The sequence below is a fragment of the Helicoverpa armigera genome, chromosome 3 (assembly GCF_030705265.1).
Source record: "Helicoverpa armigera isolate CAAS_96S chromosome 3, ASM3070526v1, whole genome shotgun sequence".
NCBI lineage: Eukaryota > Metazoa > Arthropoda > Insecta > Lepidoptera > Noctuidae > Helicoverpa > Helicoverpa armigera.
Window position 1 is genome coordinate 4,597,491 of NC_087122.1, and position 25,922 is coordinate 4,623,412.

General features: G+C 36.4%; 3 protein-coding genes across 3 annotated transcripts; 1 reads left to right on the forward strand and 2 right to left on the reverse strand.

Moving 5' to 3' along the window:
* Positions 1 to 3,028: 3,028 nt before the first annotated feature.
* Positions 3,029 to 15,827, forward strand: LOC110383820 (uncharacterized). The gene is given in 30 exon segments (XM_064042990.1): positions 3,029 to 3,497; positions 3,591 to 3,750; positions 3,974 to 4,039; positions 4,121 to 4,172; positions 4,435 to 4,502; positions 4,738 to 4,892; positions 5,497 to 5,637; positions 5,811 to 5,919; positions 6,323 to 6,432; positions 6,620 to 6,738; positions 6,741 to 6,761; positions 7,080 to 7,207; positions 7,403 to 7,575; positions 7,911 to 8,136; positions 8,445 to 8,508; positions 8,905 to 8,912; positions 9,299 to 9,519; positions 9,610 to 9,769; positions 10,254 to 10,319; positions 10,414 to 10,465; positions 10,552 to 10,619; positions 10,799 to 10,953; positions 11,343 to 11,483; positions 11,839 to 12,057; positions 12,759 to 12,808; positions 12,811 to 12,897; positions 13,039 to 13,166; positions 13,413 to 13,582; positions 14,439 to 14,603; positions 15,521 to 15,827. Coding segments are annotated over 30 exon segments (3,513 nt in total). The 5' UTR covers positions 3,029 to 3,285; the 3' UTR covers positions 15,540 to 15,827.
* Positions 15,828 to 19,007: 3,180 nt separating this feature from the next.
* Positions 19,008 to 20,907, reverse strand: LOC110383756 (lipase member H). Its single transcript, XM_021344623.3, has 6 exons — positions 20,753 to 20,907; positions 20,413 to 20,596; positions 20,176 to 20,324; positions 19,858 to 20,100; positions 19,454 to 19,784; positions 19,008 to 19,136 (listed from the first exon to the last, which is right to left on the reverse strand). The coding sequence occupies exons 1-6, from the start codon at positions 20,787 to 20,789 to the stop codon at positions 19,040 to 19,042; spliced, it is 1,041 nt and encodes a 346-aa protein (XP_021200298.3). The 5' UTR covers positions 20,790 to 20,907; the 3' UTR covers positions 19,008 to 19,039.
* An 864-nt stretch (positions 20,908 to 21,771) lies between these two features.
* On the reverse strand, positions 21,772 to 23,790 carry LOC110383755 (lipase member H). The gene is made up of 6 exons (XM_021344622.3): positions 23,630 to 23,790; positions 23,160 to 23,343; positions 22,776 to 22,924; positions 22,450 to 22,692; positions 22,004 to 22,330; positions 21,772 to 21,840 (listed from the first exon to the last, which is right to left on the reverse strand). The coding sequence occupies exons 1-5, from the start codon at positions 23,664 to 23,666 to the stop codon at positions 22,113 to 22,115; spliced, it is 831 nt and encodes a 276-aa protein (XP_021200297.3). The 5' UTR covers positions 23,667 to 23,790; the 3' UTR covers positions 21,772 to 21,840; positions 22,004 to 22,112.
* Positions 23,791 to 25,922: the final 2,132 nt, after the last annotated feature.

The window sequence follows — 25,922 nt, forward strand, 5'->3', positions numbered from 1 at the left end:
ACATCTATTAAATTAGGAAAAGTAAAATGACTTAATTTATTTTGAAAAAAATGCTAGAAAATCAGTGGTAGAAAATACGTTGTAGCCGGAATAAAAAAAATCTTCGGTTTTTAGGGTTTCTGAAGACGGCAAATGAAGACATTTTTTTCTTCGGGTGTTTTATGTGCAGGATTCCTGTAGACCTGCCAAACTTAATGGCGATTCGTTACTTCCAACTTTTAACTGAGCGGCAAAGCTATTTGACGAGAGCCGTAGTTAGGTGTAGTTATCGCAAAATTTTATGACGATTTCATTGTTTGAAAGGGCAAATAGTTCGCTGTTCATCGAAAGCTGGTCCAAGATGGAAAGATGGCCGCCGCCGACTTATTTTAACCGACTTCCCAAAAGCGGAGGTTCTCAATTCGACCGTTTTTGTATGTTTGTTACGCGATTACTCAGCCATTTATTTATCGATTTTAGGGTCAATTCCCACTGAAAGAGCAGCGGCCGGCAGCGGCCGGCAGCCGTAATTGCAAGGGATTGAGCGCGAGCGGGCGGCCGCGCGGCGCCGCGCTGGGCCGCGCCGCGCCGCGCTCTTACATTTTCCGTGCTCTTACCGCTGCCGGCCGCTGCTCTTCAGTGGGAATTGACCCTTATGATTCTTTTTGTTTGATAGCGTATACTTCCGAGGTGGTCCCGTTATCATCAGGTCAGGATCTGATGATGGAACCTTGAGAAATCGAGGGCGACTTTCGAAAGTTGCGGAAATACATAGGTTGAAATCTTATCACTCAGGTGTTTGCCTGGTAGCACTATTCAACAGTGAAGGTTTTGAGCTGAACTGATGATGGAGACCAGTGAAGTTAGAGGGAACTCAACAACTGAATATTTAAACTTTCTCGTGTTTGTGCTTATATTATTCGTATTTACGAGGCCTCTGCAACAGTGAAGGAGATGGAGACGAGAGAAGTTCGGTTGTCGAGATCCCTCGACCTTCTCTGGTCTCCATCATCAGGTCAGCTCCAAACCTTTACTGTTTCATAGTGTTATCAGACATACATCTGAGTGTCAAGTTATAACCTTATCTATGCTTACAATTTTCGAGAGTTGCCCTCGATTTCTCAAGGTTTCCATCATCAGATCCTGGACCTAATAACAAATATGGGGAATATACCCTTTCGACCAAAAACAAACATCCAAATTGAGAACCACCTCCTTTTTGGGATTCGGTTAAAAATATTTGGTGACTTTAAAATCAATCAATTATTATTATTGTTTCTCATCATCAAATAAGTACATTACTTTGGTAGTTACAAATTGCATTATATTTCAGAACACCAGGCTTACCCTCATCATCATCATCATCATCATCATCAGCCTATCGCAGTCCACTGCTGGACATAGGCCTCTCCAAGTGCACGCCACTGAGATCGATTGAAGTAGGCTAAATACCTCTATGAGCAGGCTTACCCTCCGCCGAAACAAAAATCTTAGAATTGTTCAGAAATAATATAAGAATAAATTAAAATTCCGTAATAGGTAATAAAAATTCAATTAAAGTTAAAAATTATTACGAATGACGCAACACCAAAATAAATAATACATTTAAAAATTTAATGCTAAAAACTTTCATAAAACTTAAATATCTTTTTTCTTAACAACAAAAACAAATTGAACCTATAATTTAAAATTAATAAATAAAATTGAAATAAGTTGCTATTAAAAAAAATATATAAAATTGGTATTCGATTATTTATAATAAATATCCGATTTAGGTATCGAATGCACACCGATGATTGAAAAAAAAAATAAAACTCTATTCCAAACTCTACTTGTCTGTGACTTTGATCTTGTAAATATTGTTCATTTTTATTGTGTATTTTATGTGCTGATTTTTTAGTTATTGAACATAAATAAGTGCACGAAATGTATTGCAATGGATTGAAAATGTTATAAATATGACGTTTGTGTTGTGTTTGAGAAAGTGATGCGATTATTTATTGGTAAGTTTTCACCAAATTTGAAATGCCTAACTTTTCGATAGACTTAAAAACACCGTCATTATTATATTTTTCTGAATTAACTGACCCCATTTGACCTTTGCACGTTGTTGTCAAATAAGTGAGCTCTAAAGTTATAGGTAAAATACTTCTAATCAGGCATTACGGACTTAGAATTCATGTGTTGAAAGTTAGTACAAATTTTTGACTTCCATGTCGCGATTCAAAATATCCCGCCGAATCAACGGTATAGTCATATGTCAAAATCTTGTCGAGCAGAGGGTTAACAAATGATATTACTGAACATATAATAACATAATACTAATATGTTAGGTTTTTAGATTCTTTTAACAAAGATTTAAGAAAGAAAATGGTTATTTTAAAACGAAACGTTATTGTTAAAGCGCGGGTGATCTGAACAGTAAATAACCCTGTTGAGGCAATACTCACCATGCAACACTAACGAACTGATGGGCTTGGATTCGATTACCGATAAGGTTACCGCTTCTGTCATTAGCAAGTGTGTTGGCATCGAAATAATTGTTATGTCCAAAGTATGTCTTTCTATAAAGTAAAGGTCGTAGATTTACACAGAAAATGGAAAAATGGAAGGAAAGGAATAGGAGACTGTTTATTCTACCCTGTCTTCTCCTTTAAACAGCAAGCCACATTTTGCAACTACAGCAAATATTATCGAACTAATAAAAAATATAATAAACTATACCTAGTAGTAGTAGGTAGTCCATTTGAGAAGGCACTTAACATTAACAGAAGGTAAACTGTAGGACATTTGCATCCTGCCGCATCCACCTGAGCATTCTTAAGTTTAGACATGTTCTATCTACTATATGTAAAACGGCAAGCAGTAGTAGTTGTTGGGTACCTAGTTCATATCATAGGTACCTACCTGGGGCTTTTTTCCACGTGAGGAAGCGTTTACGATGATGTCCATCCTACACATTTTTAAGTACAAGTAGTCAGTTCCCGATTCGCTCCTAGCTACCGTTGGGGGGCGATCTCGCAACATCCTCTTTTAAATTGCGAGTTATCGTAATTGTTTCATTGTAACAGATTGAGCTTACGTCTCGGCGGACTCATGCATTTGAATGTTGGGTGCCTTTAGCGCAACGCATATCGATATGATACGGGCTATCAGTTTCAATAACAAAACCCCTTGTCCCGAAAAATAATAAAACATAGGGTTGTGTTGCAAAAGGAAGTTTGGTCTAGGAAAGTGGGAAAGTGCCTTGTACAGTCAGTCTATGTGATTTTTGAGAAGGATAATTTTTAGTTTCTTTTTTGCAAAATGGGGGAGATGCGAGGGGAAGTTGCAGACCTGACGCATATGATGCAAAGGTTCTCGTGGGTAGATTACGTTGTGTTCGTGTTGATGTTGGCTATCAGTGCGGTGGTGGGAGTGTACTGGGGTTTCATGAAGAAACAGACCACGCAAGCGGATTACCTGCTTGGTGGAAGGAACATGAAAGTGATTCCTGTTTCTATGTCTCTTGTGGCAAGGTAGGTTACCTATGTATAGTTCAATTATATAAAATGATCACTGTCTACGCACATAACAATATATTGTATTCAAGGGAACTTTTCTCTCTTCAGTTTTGTTTCGGGCATAACCCTGTTAGGGTCACCGACGGAAGTCTACATGCACGGAACCCAGTACGCATATATCATAGGAGCAATATTCTTGATGTCTATCATAATGACACAGATTTATCTACCTGTGTTTCACGAACTCAAGATTACATCAAATTACGAGGTAAAAACATGAACTTTAGGGTCAGTTACACTATTTAACTATAACTATTACCAGCCGTGATCGACGCCCATTCTTCAAATCGGTGATTTGACAGCTGAAAATTGCTGAAAACTCAGATATGGCTGTAGTTAAATGGTGCGACTCACCGAGTAGAGTAGAGCAACAAAGCACGCTATCGTAATCGCTATGTCAACTCGACCTAAAATTGACTTTTCTTTTTCAGTACTTATCAATACGATTCGACAATAGAGTAAGATTGTTTGGATCAATATTATTCGCTTTTACGTTGGTAAGTTCGTTTTGCCCATATCCTATTTATTTTATACTGAATTTCAGTTGCTATGTATAAGAATATAATGGTATATTTCAGATAGGCTGGTTGCCGATTGTCATTTATGTTCCAGCACTAGCATTTAATCAAGGTAACATATACTTTTCATAGCTTAATTAGACATTTGAATCCATGGGTCTGTGAGATTACAGACGAATGAACTCTAAGTAGGTATACTGAACGAATTTATGTGATGAATAAAACCTTTGACTTTCAGCATATCTATCGTATGTACCTATTTTGAGGTTTCCCACAGGGTAGTATCACTGGACCTTATTTACGTATGAGCACTTTTAATTATGCGTTTAGATTTCAGCAGTTAATAAATAAGTTAATTTCTATTTTATTTACAGTAACGGGTGTTAACATACACGTGATTACTCCAATAGTGTGTTTGGTCTGCATATTCTACACAAGTGCGGTAAGCCCTAGCGATAAGATTGTTTTTTAGTTAGGATCACTAAAGACAGGTATTATTCAATTGGTTGTAAAATGATTTGAATTTTATTTAGCTATAAACAAAATTAAAAGGATAAATACATTAATCAGTTTAGTTATTAATAGTAAGCTGTTTGTATGTTTCTGTGAGGTAGCGTACTAAATAATTAGCGTTGGTTGTAAAGCTAACAAAAAACAGTTAATACATTTCCATCCAGGGTGGATTACAAGCAGTAGTATGGACGGACGTGATCCAAATTACGGCGATGTTTGGCGCGATGGCCTTGGTCGCAATCAAAGGGACTATTGATGTGGGCGGTATTGGAGTGGTCTGGCAGAGGAATTTGGACAGCGGGAGGATCGAATTGCCGGAGTAAGTAGTACCTACAGTACCGATCTTATTATAACTAACACATAAGCTATTCGTCATATTTGCAATGCTGTTTTGTGTACGAACTTTGTAGGTAGGTAACTATTATTTATAGACAGTATAAATCTGGCTGTTCAAACCTAACAGACAGACACGTGTTGCTGTAGAATTCGCAGCTCGACTTCTTTTTCCCAGCAGTAAAACTAGGATCGTTTTTGTGGCTATCTATACGAGACACCCACAGCTCGCAAGTTCTGATTTAAAGGAAACGTTTATCTAAGAAAATTGCACCTCGCTGACATACCTATTCGTATCAGTCTTTATTGTAATATTTACGGCTGGGAATATCCCCGCTTTAAATACGTAGTTGAATAGTAGGTATTACATTTAATACCTAGATATAGTGTTGAAGTTTCAATATTTCCTATTCTTGAACTGCTGTTATAACTACTGTATTAATGAGAACTTTTTACAGAGGCGAGTAAGATCTTAATTAAAATAGCAATCACACACAAACCTGCTGCATTTTTTTTTATCAAGGAGTCTATTTTATTTCTTACACGATTTTACACAATGGTTTAATAAGCATATTATAATTGTGTTCCAGTTGGGATCCCAATCCTCTGACGCGGCACACAATATGGAGTCTCGTGGTCGGTGGAACTATCTACTGGCTCCAGTCTAACGCCGTCAATCAAACTATGATCCAAAGATATCTTGCGTTGCCAACTCTGAGGGGCGCTAAGTGGTAAGTCAGTAACAACATCTTGCTCAAATGGAATTAAATGTTTTTCCTACAACATTGTTCATACCTATTTACTATTTAGTGAGCCAAAAATACTACGTAGTGACACACCTTCTTGAAAGACATTGTAAAGCTTAAGTAAAGGGATATCATTAATTGTACAATATCATTCGCAGGGCAGTTTTCTTATTCTGCGTTGGCATCTCGTTTCTCTACTGCTTCTGCCTGTACTGCGGGCTATTGATCTACGCACGATTCCACGACTGTGATCCTTTACAAACTAAGGTAAGATTAACCTTTATCAATATTGTCACGGCCTCAGCTCAGCACAATAAATGATGGATGGGTTACTAGCCTAATAACACCAATGATTCACTTCCCGCAATTGACTCCTATAAATTGCACAGGATTGAGAACAGCGTGGAACCAATCTTGCAATTTAAAAATGCATATATTGAGCCACAGCTAACGTACCTATGCCAGTATACAAATATGCTATTTACATACCATCACACTTATTTACCAAGCCAGAGTTAGCACAACAAGCAGGCAATAAAGAATTTCAAATGTTAGGTACCTACAATTTGGTAATATTAGGTCTCGAACATGAACTCATTCAAACCCACATGAAATAACTTTCAAGAAATACCATTAGGTATTACAACATACTGATATTTTACAATTTCAGTTGGCAAAGGCGAAAGATCAGCTACTACCGTTGCTAGTGATGGATGTTCTTGGAGAAATCCCTGGGTTGCCGGGAGTCTTCATTGCTGGAATATTTAGTGCCGCTTTGAGGTAAAATCTTCGATTTTCGAGGTTCAGTCCGAGTTGCATTTAAAAGTTAGTTCAATATAGATAGTTAGCCAAAGACAGCTTGCAAAATTATTTTATGTATGATTTGATATGTTGAATTGAAGTCATTAGAATTCGTTGATTGCGTTACTATCTTAAAATTGATTGTCAACTTGTATATTATCCGCAGTTCATTGTCAACGAGTCTGAACTCGATGTCAGCAGTAGTACTAGAAGACTTCTACAAGCCGTTCTTCGCGAAGGCGCTGACTGACCGACAGGCGAGCTGGCTCATGAGGGGAGTCGTTATACCCTGGGCACGCTCTGTGTAGGTAAATACTTTGGCAAGCATTTTAATTTCATGTTAATCTGATATCTGTGAGGGTATGGGAAGACGTGGAGACATCGGATAACGATATATTTTAACTCGTGGGCTGGCTTCCTTCTAATATCTATGGAATGCCTTATTTAACGCCCAGCACATCCATACTTCTCGCACTACCATAAGACCCACTCAGAAATAGCTCTGACTAGCACAAAGGCGATATTCTTAAGAACAAGATTTTTAGTTATACCCCTAGACTGTCAATTGCCATTATTTTAGTGATTTTATTATAGGCCTTAATGATTAAATACCTATTTAATTCCAGGGCTGGTATTCATAGTAGAGAAGATGGGGACAATCTTGCAGCTGACGATGACGCTGGAGTCTATGACGATGGGCCCTCAACTGGGAGTGTTCACAATGGGCATCCTCATGCCGTGGGTTGATGCTACAGTGAGTTTCAATCTGATTTTTCTGCCATAAATATTGCACCTATAACTCCTCTGTTTACTTTTGGTACTGTAGGCTGCATATCAGTGGTAGCTGTCATACACCTTAAATCAATAGTAATAAGAACGATTTTCCTATAAAACTGTTACCACTGACCTGAAGTTGACTGTACTACAAAAACTCGATTCATATTTCCAGGGAGCACTAGTTGGTGGAGTCAGCGGTCTTGCGGTGATGTCATGGTGGTGTCTGACGTCACAGCTGGCCATAGCTAGGGGGCAGATAAAGCACTCACACAAATCTCTGACAACTGTAGGATGCACGTACAATTTTACTACAGTTGAAGATGTGATTGAAGAATCAGTTTTTAGGTAAGTAAGAATGTCTATTTCGATAGCAACTTTTTAGTTACATTCTGAAGGCAATCCTTGATGCGATACTTGAGTACCTACGGCTTGCCTAAAAGATGTACCCATGTGTGTAGGTACTAAAACTATTGAACAACTGACAAACAAACTAGGCACAAAGATTGAAATCAGAGTTTTTAGTAGTGCAATAAATACATATAATACCTCTAGGTCTATGGACTTTAAATATTCTTCCCAGTACAACTTACTAGACACGCTAGACAAGAACTCTGATAAACTGGTAGTCTTTCTTTATCCATCCATACACTTGTTAACATAATACCTTCTAACTCTTCCAGTCAAGACGTAAACCCAGTGCTCCGAGTATCGTACATGTGGTACACACTAGCCGGCATGGCGGTGACCATGTGCGTGGGCGCAGTGGTGTCGCGCATCAACCGCGCGCGCGGCACGCCGCACCTGCCGCCCGCGCCGAGCCTGCTGGCACCGCAGCTCAGGAAGCTCTTCAAGGAACCCCCGCACCCTACTGATGAACCCTATATTAGTGCTTATGGACAGAATAAGGTTGGTTGAGATTTTGTCTTGTCAAGCTTTGCTTGTCCGAATCAGGCTACAACTTTGCGCAAGGCGAAATAAAATAACAGAACACTCTTAGTTAAGTGTTTTTGGCTAGCTTCAGAAAAGCAAAGAAACTTGAAAGGTTATGCATTCATCGTAGTTAAGTGTATGGTCATTTATTAATTTAGTATTTTTCTAATTCATACGAATTCTGCTAGCGAAAACACAATCCAGTTAAGTATTGACACGATACTTTACTAACTGCCAGCAATTAATAAATCGTTACATAATAAAATGTAAGTATTTTGTTACAGGAAGCCTGCCACGCCAATTCTACCTCAATAAACATGAAACCAATTACCGAAACCGAAGAAATAAGTTAATTTCATAGTTAACGTTAAGTATGTTAATTTTATATTTATGTAATAAATCGTTTCAATAAAACCTGTTCTTTATTGAACTTTACTACTTTCTTTATAGGAGAGGAAACAACTACAGATACCTAAATATATTGAATAATTATTTCAATAAGTACATACCTAGAAACACACTGAATGCTTTAGAATCCTGAAAATAATTCTGATACTACTAATATTTATGGTGGTCGTTAAAAGAGGTTGGTAAATAAATATACATATTTTTAACAATCTTCTTTCGTAAGTTATAACTCAAATGAATACTGGTCGTTTTTGGTCAAAATAATCAATGGATGCCATTAGTTTTATTTCTTTACTTTTTTTTATTTGGCATAATGGCTTTCTTTTATTTTTTTAGCAAAAAAGGTCAGTACTTTTGTGTCAATACATAATTGACCTCATTGGTTGTTATTTTTTTAAATAAAAAGTTTTATGCTTAAAGAAAAAAAAAAATTGTTCATCCTCGTATGTATTTTAACTATTCACATGGTTAACAGTTCCTACATGGTTACAACCTTACACAACATCAGTGATTTATACGTTCAAAGTCAACGGTTGTAACAGTATCCTTTGAAGATACATTAAAGTCTATTTTAGACTGACACAGGAAATGGTCAATTGGAACAAAAATAGCCCCTGACCATCAAGGAAAATCGCGGGCGGCAATTGTAAAATTGCTCTAACATTCATTCACACTTTGTTACTGAGATGTGTCTTCGGCGATTGTGTTTATAGTATTAGTAAATAAATAAAATAATAAAATGTCTGAAGAAAAATTAAATGTGTCGGAAGTAAGACTTTCCCTCCAGCATTTCGCATGGTTTGACTATGTACTGTTTATTTTTATGTTAACAATATGTGGTGGAATTGGTGTGTACTTCGGGTTCGTAAAGAAACAGAGTTCTACCCAGGACTATTTGATGGGAGGACGAAATATGAAGTTGTTGCCCGTCTGCTTCTCATTAGTGGCAAGGTAAATTAATTCGGCAAATAATTTAATTCTGATAGAAAAATGTGCTTAAGTAGCCAGATAGTTACTGACCTATATTTTCATAATTTTCAGCTTTATTTCAGGAATATCCCTTTTAGGTATACCGACAGAGTTGTACATTTATGGAACACCTTATGTGTTTACTTTAATCGGTACTCTTTTAATGTCAGTAATAATTTCTTATACATTTTTACCAATACTCCATGAATTGAAATTAACATCAGCGTACGAGGTAAGAATAGAATAATTATTTTTATATCCTTCAAAAATATTTGGTTTAGAGACAATAAATAAACAGGCACTAAAACTTTCCAAATAGCAAAAAGGTCGTATATGTTGTTCACAAAGTCTAACCTTTTATTACGACCATTAGCCTATAGATACTGTCCGATTTCGTCGAAAAATCGCTGGATGCCATAAACTTTTGTTTTTCTTTTTTCATTCCCTATAATATGGTTGTTATTCATTTTTCTGGTAAAATCAGCCAGAAATAAATGACTAAATTATTATAGCCTTATTATTGACATCGGCTTTATTAGAGTCCGAATAAAAGTTTTAGTCTGTGGACGTCATAATGTAAAATACCATTCGAAATGGCGCGAAAAAGAAATTAATGTTTTTCATTTTAGTTCATTAACTGCTTTATTTAAACAATTAATTATTTAGAAGTTTTGTTTAAAAAATAAGCATATAAAATGTGAAATAAATTGTTTCAGTACTTAGAACTCCGATATGATAAACGCCTGAGAGTGTTTGGTTCTGTGATTTTCACCGTTTACTTGGTAAGTCGAAACTGAAACAATATCTTTGGATTAAAATAAAATGAAAATTGAAAAGTAAATAAAATTGTTACTTACTGATATTTATTTATTATAGATGGCATGGCTGCCTATTGTAGTTTATGTACCAGCTTTAGCATTTAATCAAGGTAAGAGATTGTAAGTAGATGAGGGATAGTGAAAAGTTTCTCAGTGTTTGGGGGATATTTTTCCATATTTTACTTTTATTTTTCAGTGACTGGAGTTAACATTCACATTACAACTTCTGCAGTATGCATAGTTTGCATATTTTATACGTCTTTGGTAAGCAATATTATGATTTTCATTAGGTATTAACTTTTATTTATCTATTTACTTATTCATGTACTAACAAATTTTTAGGTGGCACGTTTTTTTAAAGGGATCTAACACGAATCGTATCCATAATTACGAGTGTATGGCGATTTATTATTCATATTTGTTTATTTTTTTTTATTATCCAGGGTGGCCTGAAAGCCGTTGTGTGGACAGATGTGATCCAAACTATAGTGATGATTGGCGCTATGATCATAGTCGTTATAAAAGGCACTATCATAGCCGGCGGTTTTCAAGAGGTGTTTCGAGAAAATTGGAACACAGGACGACTGGAAATACCACCGTAACTATTTTCTTTTACGTATTTTAAATCTGTTATATATGGTATTGGCTAGTAGGCAAAGGGATGACTAGTGCTCATTCTTAACAGCCTCTTTTTTGTGGGTAGGTACAGCGTGAGGGAGTCTCAGACTCTTACTGACTAAAATCCACCATGTTCCTTATGGAGCCCTTTGTGTCTCTGGGCCGCCCTAACTCTTTTGAACAATCCCGCAATTGTGGGAGAGGCCTACTTTCAAAAGTGGATGGAGTGGAGTGGATCGATAGGCTAATAATGTGATGAAATAGTCAAACTCTCTATATTCGATTTTTTTATCATTCGTGAAAGTTTTTGACACCACATTTTAAGATTTTTTCCAATTATTGATATGACATTTTTGTGTTATTTTGTAGAGTGAGTCTAGACCTAACGGTGAGACATTCTATCTGGTCCGTCTCCATCGGTTCGACTTTCTACTGGATCGGCAATGTTGCTGTAAATCAGTCCATGTTGCAACGGTTTCTTGCATTGCGTGAGCTCAAGTCTTCGATAAGGTCAGGATTTAGATGATATCTTAACTAATAATTACTTGTTTCAAAAGGAATGTTATTCAAAATACATTAAGATTGACAGATAACCTTATTACTTACAAATCAAGTACCTAAATAAAACTTGGAAATACCTAATTTCTGTATGAGGAAATATGTTCTAATCAAACAAATCAATTTCAATAATACCCACACGATTATGATTGATCAGTTTTTGATTCACAAACAAACAATTTGTGACGCAAACTCATTAGTAAATAAAATAGCGTAATCCTTTTGCAATTTGGTAATTTACTAAGGATAATAATTAATCTGTTTTTTTGCAATTTTGAAACACAAAATGATTTCTTCAATCTTTCAGGGCTGTTTGGGGTTTTTTGTTCGGGGTGGTATTCATAATGCTAATATGCGGGTACAGTGGGTTGTTAGCCTTCGCTAAGTACCACGACTGTGACCCGTTAGACTCTAAGCTGGCTCTAGCTAAGGACCAACTGTTGCCTTTACTAGTCATGGATGTTTTGGGAGACTGGCCCGGTATGCCTGGAATATTTGTAGCTGGAGTTTTCAGTGCATCTCTTAGGTAAGTAAATAAGTGGCGCTTATAAAACTAAGGTTAATGACTTCTTGAATTAATCTGACAGATATAAAACATTGAATATGCATGATATCGATTCTCCTGTTCTCATATTATAAAGAGGTAAGTTTATGAGGTGGTACGGAGTAATCTCTGGATCAACAGAACCGAGTTTTGAAATTCTTTCACCAATAGAAAGCCACATAATATGGCGGGATGCTTGAGGCCATGAGAAACAGCTGGTACAATTTCAACAACATTTGCAATGGATTAATCTTGTTTAAACTATGTTTTTCAGGAAGTGCTAAAGCAAGTAACAAAATACTGTAATCACATTCAAACGTAATCTTTTGCAAAGTGCATGACTAATTTGTTTTGTGTTGATTTGTTTTATCATCTTACGATATTATAAGCAGCCTTTAGTTTTTCATACAATCCCATCCACCATTGCCTGATAACGTCAAAGAAGATTAAGATTATGCTTATTAGATCAATTACGGGGGTCAATTTCGATAAGGAAAAAAAAAAACAACTATGGGCCGATTTGCCAATCATCAGTTAACCTCTATCTCAGAAATAAATATGGTGGTTTAACAAAATGCTGTCTAAACGTCGATTATATTCTTCAGATAAGTGTCACATGGGGCGGTTGAAAAATCGAACCTAAGTAAATATTTTCGAGATTTTTAATTCTAAGATATTTTCAGCTCCTTGTCAACTGGTTTGAATTCAATGGCTGCCGTTGTATTAGAAGATTTTTGAAGCCATTTTTCAAAGAACTGACTCATAGACAAACGCAGATATTGGTCAGATCAGTCGTTGTCATACTTGGAGTTATTTGTGTTGGTAGGTAGAATATCTTTTGACCAAACCTAACATAATATATCTTGAAAACCATTTTAAACAAAGAAAATGTGGTCCTTAAAATTCTTTATTATGATTCAAAAGTTTTCCTTTGCTTCTCATTTATAATGTCATTGTTTTTAGGTCTAGTATTCGTAGTAGAGATGTTGGGTTCCGTCTTACAGCTGACTATGAGTCTGTCCTCAGCATCCATGGGACCCTTAGCTGGAGTGTTCCTCATGGGAATGTTCTTACCTTTCATAGATTCTACGGTAAACAACCTTACTTATTTGATGTTTTATTTATTGTCGTTTTATGCTATGCTTTCATATTGCTCTTGTACACTCAAGTGCAATTAAATGGGACGATTATAACCTGTTTTATTCATTCAGGTCCTCATAAAAATACTGATTTGACTTTATCCTATATTTTTATTAATATTAAAAAAGTCATATTTTTTCTTTTTACTGCAAATGCTATATACAACTTTATAATTATTTATTTATTATTTATTCTAGAGTGCATTATCAGGAGGTATAATAGGTCTGACGTCAGCGTGGTGGATCGCTGCGCAGTCGCAGTTAGCACAGGCTCGGGGCTTGTTGATGTCCAATGAGAAGCAGAGGTTCACGCACAACTGTACTTACGACTTCGATCAATTTGTGCCTAGTGTGGCTGATGCTGAAAGGTTGGTAAATCCGTTGTTTTATTAATTTATCTCATCGTTCGTGGATTGTACGTAGGTACATACCTACTTAATATGTTATGTAATGTGATTACCAATTGTACCTGCTGTGCAGATAGTAAAACGATCAAAATGTTAGTTAAAGCACCATGTAATTGGTGTGATACGTACATAAAATGTTTGGGCTGAATACCAGGCCTATTATCATGGCATTTTTTTTAATTCCATGTTTTTTTAAGTACTTTTTTTTTGCACGACGTTGTAAACCAATTATGCAATGAGCTTGCAAAGATCCTAATCTAAGCTGTCAAAAATCCTCATCAGTTTTAATTAATTAAGCCTTTGTCAGTTTGAGATAGTGTAATCGTTAGCTCTGATTGCGATGTTTAAAATTATAGGTATAGGCTACCCAGGTGCAAATTCATGATTGAGTAGATTATGTCAGGAATGGAATGAAAGGGCCTACCTACTTATAATTTAAACCGATATTGTAGAGATAGCTTTATGGCATACATAAAATACATTCTTTTTGAAAATTGGTTTTAAAGTACTTTGTATATTTGGTTTTAAAGGCTCTGTGCTTAATATCGAATATCACACCAAAAGGACATTTGATAAGAACCTCTTTCAAAGATATATCTCGGATGGGTATCAACTAAGAAGATTGTTAACACGCTTATATTAGCTATACTTATAACTTATGTATCTAAGAAAATCTTAGAAGCTTAATTTGACAAACTTCCCGGTCTTCGATTACGATGAAATTTTGCACACGCTCTGAGTTCTGGTGACAATACGTGACTAGCGTGTTTTTTAGTTTTAAACTATATATTTTTTTGAATTGTAACCTTATTTTCAGTGAAGTGCCATACTTATACCGCATCTCATTCATGTGGTTCACGGCGTTTGGTTGTATGGTGACCATCGGGATCGGCTGTATTGTTAACTTGAGACGGACGGCAAAAGTGCACCAAGATCATCGCCTGTTCGCTCCTTCATTCGAAGGTGGCTGGAGAAAGATAAGGTAAGAAGACATAGGTATTTCTTACAGGTCTTTTTAATTTTATTTATCCTATGCTGTCCCACTGCTGGGCAAAGGCCTCCCTCATGGCCTTCCATTTTCTTTATCCATCGCTGCTTGTGGCTAGTTCGAGAGGAACCTGCCAAGTCTCTCCAGCATTTCCTTGGTCTACCTTTCGGTCGCGTTCCATAATCCATTTAAAAAAATTATGCTTCGCAATTATACCTGGCTGGCATCATTCGATAATAATATGATCTTGAGCTCAACTTTGCTGTTCATTAGACATAGGAAACAACAGATTTTCGCAGCTTTTTAAAAAACAAAAATTGATAAAATTACAAGAGCATTTTAACAATTTTAATACCCTCTGCATTCAGCAATTACAAGCGAAATAAAAGAATTATGGACAAACACGATTATCCTAATCCTTCATACGTGACCTTGATAGCCAATATCAATCTGAATCACAGCGATTCGATAACGATAATTAATTAGTGTGGACGTCACAACCACACAATTTCATTGTGTTGTTTTTCCATTTTGTTTCTTAACTTGCGGGTTTTAAAAACATAACGTATGATATCGTACCATTAATGTTGATAATGTACCTAACAAAGTAAATAATAGGTAATTGTTTTCAGTTTTGTGATGTTTTAGTTTTTCTGAAATATTTCCTTATGAATGTTGTATGAAAATAGCCCTGTAGTGGGAAATCCCAATGAAAATAATCAGATCTGGAATGTATTTATCTATTGAAATATACATTTCGAGTAATCATTAAGAAGGGCCTGATTAATGTAAGTATTTTAATGCATGATTTTTTTCTAGATTACGGGGTAGTAGCAGAATTATGTTATAGTAGAGCAGCAGCAGTCAAATTAAATTTTTCGAAAATATTTCATTAAATATCTTTGTTACAGATTCATCAAATGCATTTGAAAAATATTGAAAAATGAACGACGTCAATACATTGATGAAGAAAATTTCGTGATATTAAGAAAAATCACTAAAATATTTTTTGTTTACATTAAACGTGATTAGAAGTTGTCACTTGTCACGGAGCAAAAGTATAAATGAAACATTACGTTTATAACATAGTGGAGGAATTATAAGATAAGTAATACATTATCAACCCAGGTTTATTTATGTAAATCTTATTTAGTATATAAATCTGTAAATGTATGTATTTTGAATAGATATTTTACATTCAGTTGTTAAGTTATGGGAATTATGTTAATCGTTTTGAGCGATAACGTCTAAAATCTTGTTAACGTGGTGCGCGTTAAATTTAAGCGAATTACGTTACGTAATTTAAGCTTTAAGTTACATTTAAGCGAAGAAATTATAATCAGAGAATCTATACATATAATAAATTTGTAGAAAAGTAATTTTTGTACATTGAAGAAATTGACAAAAAAAATTGCCAGCATGTTAAAGGATAACTAACAAAACCCATTTCCATCATTTATGTCATTTTTGTCTGTTTGTCTGTTTATCTGTTTGTTCGTTCGGGATTCACGTAAAATCTACGAATTGAATGCAGACAATGCTTATATACAAAAATTCTACGTAACTTGGGTATTACTTGGTTTTGTTTCATCGAAATCGATTCACTCTATCAAAAGATATGATTAATTTTGTGAATTCAAGATGTAAAATATTGCGACACGCAATCTGTTTGTCAAAACTGTACATTTGAATGTTGTACTTATATTAGTTGATCGGCCTATTATTAACCTTTACACAGAAAATCACACCCTCATAAGTAACTTTGGAAGAAAAAAAAAATATGAAAATTTTGTTTAGCCAAGGTTAAAGTAGCTCCATCTGTGGTAATCTGTGGTAAATAAAATACATCAAATTTGTCAAAGGAGCGAGGTGGTAAATGACAATAAATTACAATACATTCTTTATAGAGGATTATTATTTCAACAGATGGAGTTGTGTATTTTCCGTAATTCACCATATTTTAACAAGTAGTGTAATTTTTCGATAGACATTTCAATAGTGTTTGTCAGTTTGCCGTGCCACATCAAAATCCAATTATAATTATTACCTTGATGAAAGGAAAATTAATAGTTCTCAGCCAAATTTAAAACGGTGCCATCTAAATTATTTTTTGAACATTATGTCAAAAATGATGACTTTAGTGGAACAATTAATTATAATTTAAAGTTACAGATGGAGTTCATATCAGGATTTTGTCATAAACATAGTTTAGCTTATCTTCCACTAATGTGGTGGCCTTAAAACAAATTACTTTGAGTGAGTAATATTAAGTAGACCTTAATTATTTTTTCTGATGCTAAATATGTAAACTTAATCCTAGAAGAAAGGAGGATCTGTCTCTCGCAAGCGCTGCTAAGCGTGAGGTAGGTAGGTAATGTAGGATTCTGTAGCTTTAAAACAAGCCCAGATACAAAGTGCAGATAAGAAATGGGAGCTTTCTCGATTTAATACCATACACACATAAAATGCTTTATGCGTCTGAAAACGTTCAAATTGCGCGTCGCATACCAGAGACATGCTTACTTTCAACTTCTGATCGCAAATACACTGGTCACGATTACGAACAGTCTCAGTAAGACCCGAGCCAAGTCTAAAAACACCTTTATATAAAAATACGTTTGATGTCGTTCAATCACAAAGACAGAATTATTGTTCTCTGTTGCAAATCCTATCCACCTATATCCTATCCTAATCCAGCATGCATTGCAGGTGTGCATTGCACAAAAACCAATGGTATCCTATTCGAGAAGTCAAAAGAGTCGACCTGCCAACGTCAGCTTCTGCGCTATCAGAATTACATTCATCGTTGAATGAGGTGAATAAATTTTCAGAAACCACAATAACAGTTGGAGCCAAAGCATATGATCGCTTCATAGAGCTCTGATTGGCCCCAGGTGACCAAGTCAGGTCTGATTTGTTCGTTCATCAGATCTTTGAAAGTGTTTCGGTGGATACTTACTGTCGTCCTGTGTGACACAAAATATGGTATATGAACGTCCTCCGCAAGAGCGAAATTTTCCCGGAGTGCGGTAGTGACGCACAGTATACAACACTTATGTTTCTTTCGATTTGCTGGCTCCACCAACAAATGAAAAATTGCAAGCGTACATTTTGAAAATCTTGGCAAAACTGCAGGTTTCAAGTACGAACACATGAAGTGGACTCTCACAGATACGTACATTTTGCCTATTCGTGAACTAATGCAAACATTTCGGTGGAGTCCCGGCTTAGGCCTCCCCCACATTAGGCGTGCGCGATCGAGAGCCGCGTGCTCGCCGCGAGCGCGTCGCTTGCACTCTTCACACACGCCGCAGGGCAGCAAAACGCGTTCATGCAGCGTGCTCGCGACGCCCGCGCTACTCACACGCCCGAGGATCGCGCACGCCTAATGGGGTCAACCTTACCATAGTGAGTAAGTGCACAGAAAATCCCCGTCATACAAGTGTTTCTCCCCAGTAGTGAAACTATCCTACCCTATGCGCCTGCTGATTGACTCCCAGTCACCGTATCTGTTTGAGTACCAATATTTTGCTTGGAGCGACTACCTATCTACCTATCTTCAATCCAGTCAACTACACAAGCCGATATCCATGGTAAGACTGACAGACTTTCTGGCTTCTGATTAGTCTCAGCAGCTGCAGAAAATGTACAAATGACAGCTTTGTCAGACTTAAAGCATATAGACATAGATTATAACTGTTTCCTGTGAAAATTACTTACGCACCATACGTAATAATTTTCCAAATTGGCTGACTAGATCCAGAGATATTCACAACGTCACAAACTTTACTTCTTTTGTTTAGATAAATGGTCACATCCACAACACAACCTTGATCAATGAATCTCTGCGACTGCTAAGTGCTAATCCTAATTATACTGTCACGTGAAAGAATGCACCTACGAGACAAGTAGTATTTTGACTATTCTATATTGCCCACGCAGACGAAGTTGCGGGCAACAGCTAGTATTCTATATACACGTAAAAACTTCGTTCGTATAGGTACTGACTTTACAGACTCTAAGCGTGCATTGAAAGGCACGCTTATGTACGCGCCCCGTATAGATATAGACTCGAAACTGTACCTATACCTCTGAAACTCTATCTGGTTTTAAGTAGATTTCGCGCGCTGGCTTACCCGTGGGCGGAAGCTGATAATTATTATCTAGCAAATCAACTTATCCATCTTAGATTTCAGAGATTTTCGTCACTACTATGATAAGAACAATCACTATGCGGCATTTTAATCAATTGTTTACCTATCAGGCTTATTGGCAATAGCAATCAGCAATAAATAAATGGCCCCAATGCGACGAGAACATTTTTCTAGAACTTTGTTTGTTTTAGTTTTGCAAAATCATTCAATAAAAAAAAACAAGTACAAGAAGAAAACAAAAAAATAAATAAATAACGTTTAATATGATAGTTCAACTTAAATCATTATTTTAAGATCAATAATAAGAAGATGAAATGCATCAGTTTCACTTAGTAGGTAGCTGCGTGCTGTGTTGACTCTGAATATACCCGCTCTGTGAACAAAAATCATGATTAGCCTTGCATATCTCTTTTACATACATTCAGGACTATACGTATAGGTCAGAAGAAAGTTATTATACTTATTGGTTTTTGATCGATTATTCTGGACACAAGGGGCCTTACTACAAAAACTTTAAACCCTGTTTTACACTTGTCTAATAAAATTTTGGCTGCAAAATGAACCATATGTCAACGTCATAATTTGACATTTTTAGACAAGGCATAAACTGACGTTTAAAAGTTTTTGTGGTAAGACGGAAGGAGTTTGCTGCATAAAATACAATTTTACGATTATGCATTATTTTCTTACCTAGACTTGGAGATATTGCTGTTGCCCATAGGGTTGAGGGTGCCTGTACATCTGTTACGAGTAGCTTCTCTCAAACTGGCACATTCATTGGCCTGAAGATGGTTATATTTCACGGTGCTAGCCATGTACTTATAGGCACGGCTATGGGAACATGTGACAATGTAGCAGCCAGGCATGCTAGAGCCACCATTAGGGTAAAAATCGGCGTCTCCACAGAGGTCCTTATATCCGAGCGTGGATGTTTCTGTGTGGATTACTTCAACGTATTGTCCATCTGTACGCACGATGCGGTTGCGGTCTGAGCCCCATAGAGGTCCAGCAGGGTCCAATGCTATAATAGAACAAATATTTAAAGAACTGTGTTTTAATCTCGATGAAGAATCAGGCGTGTAAAAAAACTATACCTGTGATTCTCTTGACTCTGGATCCCGTTTCCCTGCCAGCATTGCCAACTAGGTGACCACCAAGACTGAAACCTACTAAGTGTACTCTTTCAAATGATAATCCCAAGGTGGACAGCCAGTTTAAGAATTGTCCTAGACCTCTGCCAACTTCGGCAGTGCCTCCTTTAGCAGTCGTGTAAGACCTGTTGGCGAGGGCACTCCAGTCTAGCACAATGACATTGACATCAGCATCCTGTAGAAAAGCTGAAAGAATTTTAAAGTTAATCACTGGTTTTCATGTAAGAACCAAAAAAAGAGAGAAATCTGAATAATGTTTACCTTCAACCAGCAACTGGTTCATCGTATTAGCGCCATGACCATTCCATCCATGAGCCAGGAAGACGGTGATCTTTGAGAAGTTAATGTTGGAATTTGACACAGATGCTGCATTACCATTTACTAAGACTTGAGCTGATGTAGGATTAGATCTGGAAACGTTATACAATACAATGAATGTTATGAGTGCCAACAAGGTGTATATTTATTTAGAACTTTGTATCTTCAAATGATGAGTACCTGGTATAAAGCCAGTATGCGTTATTGGCTGGATTTCTGGCATAATCTTTAATGAACTCCAAGTCGACTGGCTCCTCGGCATCTATCAGTTGAAGGACGTCGTCTTCATCTCCCGCAAAATAGAAGTACCTGTCACCTTCCTTGTAACCCTTCACAGGGTCTCTGAGGACGCTCGCAGCACAAGCTGAAGATGTGAAACAAATATAACATCTCTCCGGAAAATATATCTTTGGTTATTTAGTTCTATTGTTTTTTTAATAACACCCACTTAACACTGAATTAATATAGATTCTCGAATCATATCTACTTACTGTTATCTTAAGAATAAAACTATGCTTACCTGCTATAACGACAAAAAGAAAGAACAAACACTTCATCCTGTACAGGAGTGCTTCTTAATGACTACTATCTTATTATTAATGTTTCGGTTGTCTATTAATCGCCATTTATAGCATTCTGTATTTTGATTATTTTTCCATTAATCGATCGCGATAACGAAAAAGAGAAAAGTAATCCTTATCTGATTTGATAAATAAATATGTGATCAACCCGATCATGTTGTGAACCATGTGGTAGTAGTTGATAAATACAGAATTATCTAGAATTATGTAAATGTGTCCATCTTTGTTAAGCCGTGATATTTGTTCTTCTTAAGAGAGATTAGTCCTGATTCAATTAGGTTCTGAAAACCATTTTTTATTTACACTCTACGTGTATGTACGCACAGTGTGATATTGTTATTTGTAAATAATAAATTAATCTTATCAAATTGATTACATCTATCTGTCCATAAAAATCTGAATAATTACGATAAAAAACCTATTATTTACTCGTCGTCATGGGTGTCTGTGACTGCTATGCGTGAAAATAACAGAAAACTGCCCATTTGCGTCATTTACCTGTTTGTGACGTCTAATTGATTAATTTATTAACCACTAGCTTTTACCTGCTACTTCGTCCGTGTGGACTTGGGATATCCCGTTATAGTTATACATATTTAACTTCGTTAAATTATGAATAATTTGAAAGAATTTAAAATGTTTACTGTTAAAACTATAGATATATTCCTTTATATTAGCATACGTTTACATACGTATTGTAGACATTTGAAGGTCTAGAAAAGCTTTGATATGGGGCTTATTAATTAAGGAGGCAGGTGAACTTTTTGTTGTTTTTGCCAGTTTTTATAACCAAGTTCTAGTGTAGAATTACATCTTATCAAACAGATATAAATCATTTACCTAAATATGCTTGATTGTACATACGTGATCTGACGCTGAAAATAACAGGAGAAAATAAGAAAATAATTATGCTGTTAAACAATTTATTGCATTGTATTGTACAATTGTTCTTTCTTAATTTTGTTAATCTCTATTGGTTTCCTAATAGGGGTATCTTCTGCCTGTGTTCACTCTGAATATACCGGCCCTGAAAACAAAATACAAGTCATTAAGTCACAATTATACAATTATGTGGTTATTACTGACATATAATTCAACTTGTGTCAATCAATCAAGATAAAGCCGCAATAGTTAGCAAGCAATTTTCTTCTCGATTCATTAATTCTTAGTCTATTTCAACTATTTCTCACCTTGACTTGTTCAAGTCACTGTTACCCATAGGGTACAGATCACCAGAGCATCTATTGCGAGTAGCGTCCCTGAGGCTGCCACATTCATTGGCGAGAAGGTGGTCATATTTCACGGTGCTGGCCATGTACTCGTAGGCACGTGCGAGCACGAGTTGAGCCAGCAGCCAGGCATGCCAGAGCCTCCATTAGGGTAGAAGTCAGCGTCGCCACAAGGGTCAGTGTATCCGAGAAAACCAGTGTTTGTGTGCATGACCTCGACGTACTGGCCGTCAGTTGCCACCACGCGGTTGTTGTCTCTACCCCATAGAGGTCCAGCGGGGTCCAAAGCTGAAAGTTTATTTGAAAATTAAAATGATTCCACAGAAAGCTTTTGTGACAATTAATAATTAGGACTGAAAAAAATGAATAGTATTTTTTTCGCTTTTGTAAATCATAGCATAAGTTACCTGTAATTCTTTTAACGAGAGATCCGGTTTCGCGGCCAGCATTTCCAACCAGATGACCACCGAGACTGAATCCTACTAAATGGACTTTTTCGTATGAATATCCCAATGAAGCGAGCCAATTCACGAACTGTCCTAGTCCTCTGCCAACTCCAGCAGTGCCGCCTTTAGCTGTCGTGTAAGATCTGTTCGCGAGAGCCCTCCAGTCAAGCACTATAACGTTCACATCGTCATTCTGTAGGAAAGCTGAAAATTGCGAAAACCCATTTTTAAAAACATACTTGTCATTGTAACTTCGTAATGTATAGTTTCCAGAATTCTTATATTACCTTCAGTGAGATCTCTGTTCATTTGGTTTCCACCGTTTCCATTCCAACCATGAGCAAGAAATACAGTCACTTTTGAAAAATCAAAGTTTGAACTTGCGAGAGACTGCACATCACCAAATTCAATGATTTGAGCTGTAGTTGGATTGGCTCTGAAAAAAGCATCAAGTATTATGTAAGGTGAAACAAGGTAATAAATAATAATGTAATTTAAGATTATAAAATTAACACGAAATAATTCATGGATAGCTCACACGATAAGTTCCTTACAACTCATTTAGATGATTTATTTATTTAAAGAAACAATGAAGAATCAATGAATTGACAGTTTCATTTGCAAGAAATTTCAGTGAGGAAACATTTTTGAATAAAAAATTGGCATTTCACCTGGTAAAGAGCCAATAGCCGTTGTTTGCTGCGTTTCTAGTAAAAGCTTCAATGAAGGCCACATCGGCCGGCTCTTCAGCATCGACGAGGTGAAGGGTGTCGTCGCCATCTCCCGGGAAATAGAAGTACCTGTCACCTTCCTCGTAACCCTGCACAGGGTCTCTGAGGACGCTCGCAGCACAAGCTATAATTGAACAAACAATGTTTCATATACACCACAAGGCTACAAATATGTCAAATGTCTAAATCGGTCACGTCGTGCAAGGTAATCAACATTCATACCTTTGCAAGTACATTTTATTAATTAAGATTACGTTTACGAGTAAGAAAATTAGATTGCTCTGTGGTATGTTTTGTATTTCTTTTTTAAATCCATACGAATTTTTAGGACAACAATGTTTATTTACTGAATAATTTTTTAAGTTTTTTTAATTTCAGTATAATTGAAACGATTTAAATTATAATTTTACCTGCTATAGCGACGGATAACAGTAACAAGCACTTCATTATAATCAGGAGTGGCACTATTAACTAGTCCAAATAGCTATGGAGTAATTGTTTTTGTTAGATACCGTGTTTTATATGTGATTATACCCCATTTATCGCGATATCTGATCTATATCGTGTAATGAACTAGTATCGCTTGATCTACTTCTTAATAGGTAGTTCTTAAACAAACCTTTAGGTACAAGATTGTCCGATAAATTCCATTGTTTACAACTATCGTGTTAATAATTTGTACACGAATAACATGGACTACTAATGACAATAGTAACTTAGCAATTGCAATTGGTTTCGGTAAGGGTGAGTATAGACTACAACACTTTCTCGAGCATTTCTGGTAATGTAACATTCTAGCGAATGGTACAATACAGGCAAAAGCTCAGTCTCCAAAGCATTTCCATGTAATGTAACGTTCGTGCAAATGCTCGGCGTTATGTTACGGGTAAATGCTCACAGCGAGCGAGACTTTCGTCCCTCTCCTTCCGCGTCACCCCGCAACCGCGCATCGCCCGCACTTGGCTCGACGAAATGTTACACCAATATGCTCGTTGGTTTGTAACAAATCGGCGAGCGTGTTCCATGTTTTGTTCGTAAAAGGATGATACACTAGAACATCTCATAGAGCGGCTCGTTGTTCTGTTACAAGTAAATGTTGTAGTCTATACTCACCCTAACATGTTTCATTAAGATTGCCAATTAAAAGGTACAATCGGTTTCCTTAGTTGTGCATTTTGGGGTTGTGCACTTGTCTATACCAGATCTGCTGTCAGACATACGTACCTGCTAACACATTTACGCAATGCAATTAAAATGTGAAATATTTATATAATCTCGTAAGTAGTAAGTTAATAACAGACAACCAGATATATCCAGTGATTCGCATTTTTATTAGGTACCTACGCATTATCGGTGCCTGAATCATGTTTTAATTTGTTTGATAACAGGAAGCGATTACTTTGATGGTTTTACAGCAAGATATAGTATTTTATGACGACTTTGATTTCTAACTAATCAAAATGGAAAACCCAGTAGCTTTCCTCTTTCATACTATTAACAGATAAGGAATATTTCGCAACAGTTCTTCGGGATTGCTTTTTGATTGATTTGATAATAAAATGCGATTTTATATCTATTGTTACAACAAAAACTGCGATGCTAAGGTTGGCTTCGCAATGGAAACTTAGTATTGCTTACAATTTTCAATAACTTCCTATCATACAACTTTTGTCCTGTTATTTACACACACAATAAAAAATACTTGTTTAAGTTAGGTAGTTAAATCGTAAAAGATTGCCCACATTATCATCGACATCGTCGCATGTTATTCAAAGTAGCATATCAGGACGTTGGGTGCCTAGTTTTACAAAATGCTAGTTCCAATATTTTCAACAATGAAAACCTGCTGGGGCCACGAATTTGTTTGAAAAATTATCTCTGCTCGCTCCGCGCGAATTATCCTATGCCCTAGGCGTAGAATCATTCAAATCGCAGGCGGACGTGGCACTTGTGCGGTGGCGACGGCGGCGGGTGGATGTTTTGACTGTGTTTCTTCTGATAATATCCTAACATCTCCTGAATAAAACAACTGATTTAAATACATAATTAAAAGATAATGAAACTAATTAAGCTGTAGCTAATGAAACTAACTCGAAAATAAGTTCATTCATTTGGATTAGGGATACAAATACTGGGCTTGAACGTTGATTCCCCAGAGGGTTTCGAAATATATATTTTGCTAAAAAAAACCGTCGTGTAACTTTACAATTAAACTTAGACAGAAGTTTCATTTTTTGATCACTTTATTTAACTGCAGTTCCTATCTCCCATTAGGTACATTCCAGTCTGTATGCTGGATAAAGAACTACTTATATAAGCTTCACACAGCAAAAGCGGCAAATGTTCAGTATTACAGCTGAACCCTCAACTAGACCCAAAGTAAACTACATGAAATAAGGTCGAAAGACTTTGAAAAGAAAACATGATGTATAGGTAATAATTGAACAGTATGCTTGACATTCAAGGTAACCGTTTCTGCTGAGAATGCAGTTTGAAAATCAACCTGCCCTTTTACACGTTTAAAATATTTTTCAAATATGAATCAAGCAGACTGTCCGATACTTTTGCCCTAACAGTTGCCACCAAAATAGGACGATCATTATCCGATGTCACTTACCTTTTTCTTGAAATTTAACGTTAACGAGAATTTACGTATTAATCAGCGCTAAGTCCGGGAGTTGGACGAGTGGAAGAGAATCCGAC

Coding starts and splice junctions, on each gene's coding strand:
- LOC110383756 (XM_021344623.3), bottom strand. CDS start 20,789: ATGAAGTGTTTGTTCTTTCTTTTTGTCGTTATAGCAG. Junction 20,101..20,175: donor GAACCAGTTGCTGGTTGAAG/GTAAACATTATT, acceptor AAATTCTTTCAG/CTTTTCTACAGGATGCTGAT. Junction 19,785..19,857: donor CAGAGTCAAGAGAATCACAG/GTATAGTTTTTT, acceptor GTTCTATTATAG/CATTGGACCCTGCTGGACCT.
- LOC110383755 (XM_021344622.3), bottom strand. CDS start 23,666: ATGAAGTGCTTGTTACTGTTATCCGTCGCTATAGCAG. Junction 22,925..23,159: donor GGCTATTGGCTCTTTACCAG/GTGAAATGCCAA, acceptor TGCTTTTTTCAG/AGCCAATCCAACTACAGCTC. Junction 22,331..22,449: donor TCTCGTTAAAAGAATTACAG/GTAACTTATGCT, acceptor ATAAACTTTCAG/CTTTGGACCCCGCTGGACCT.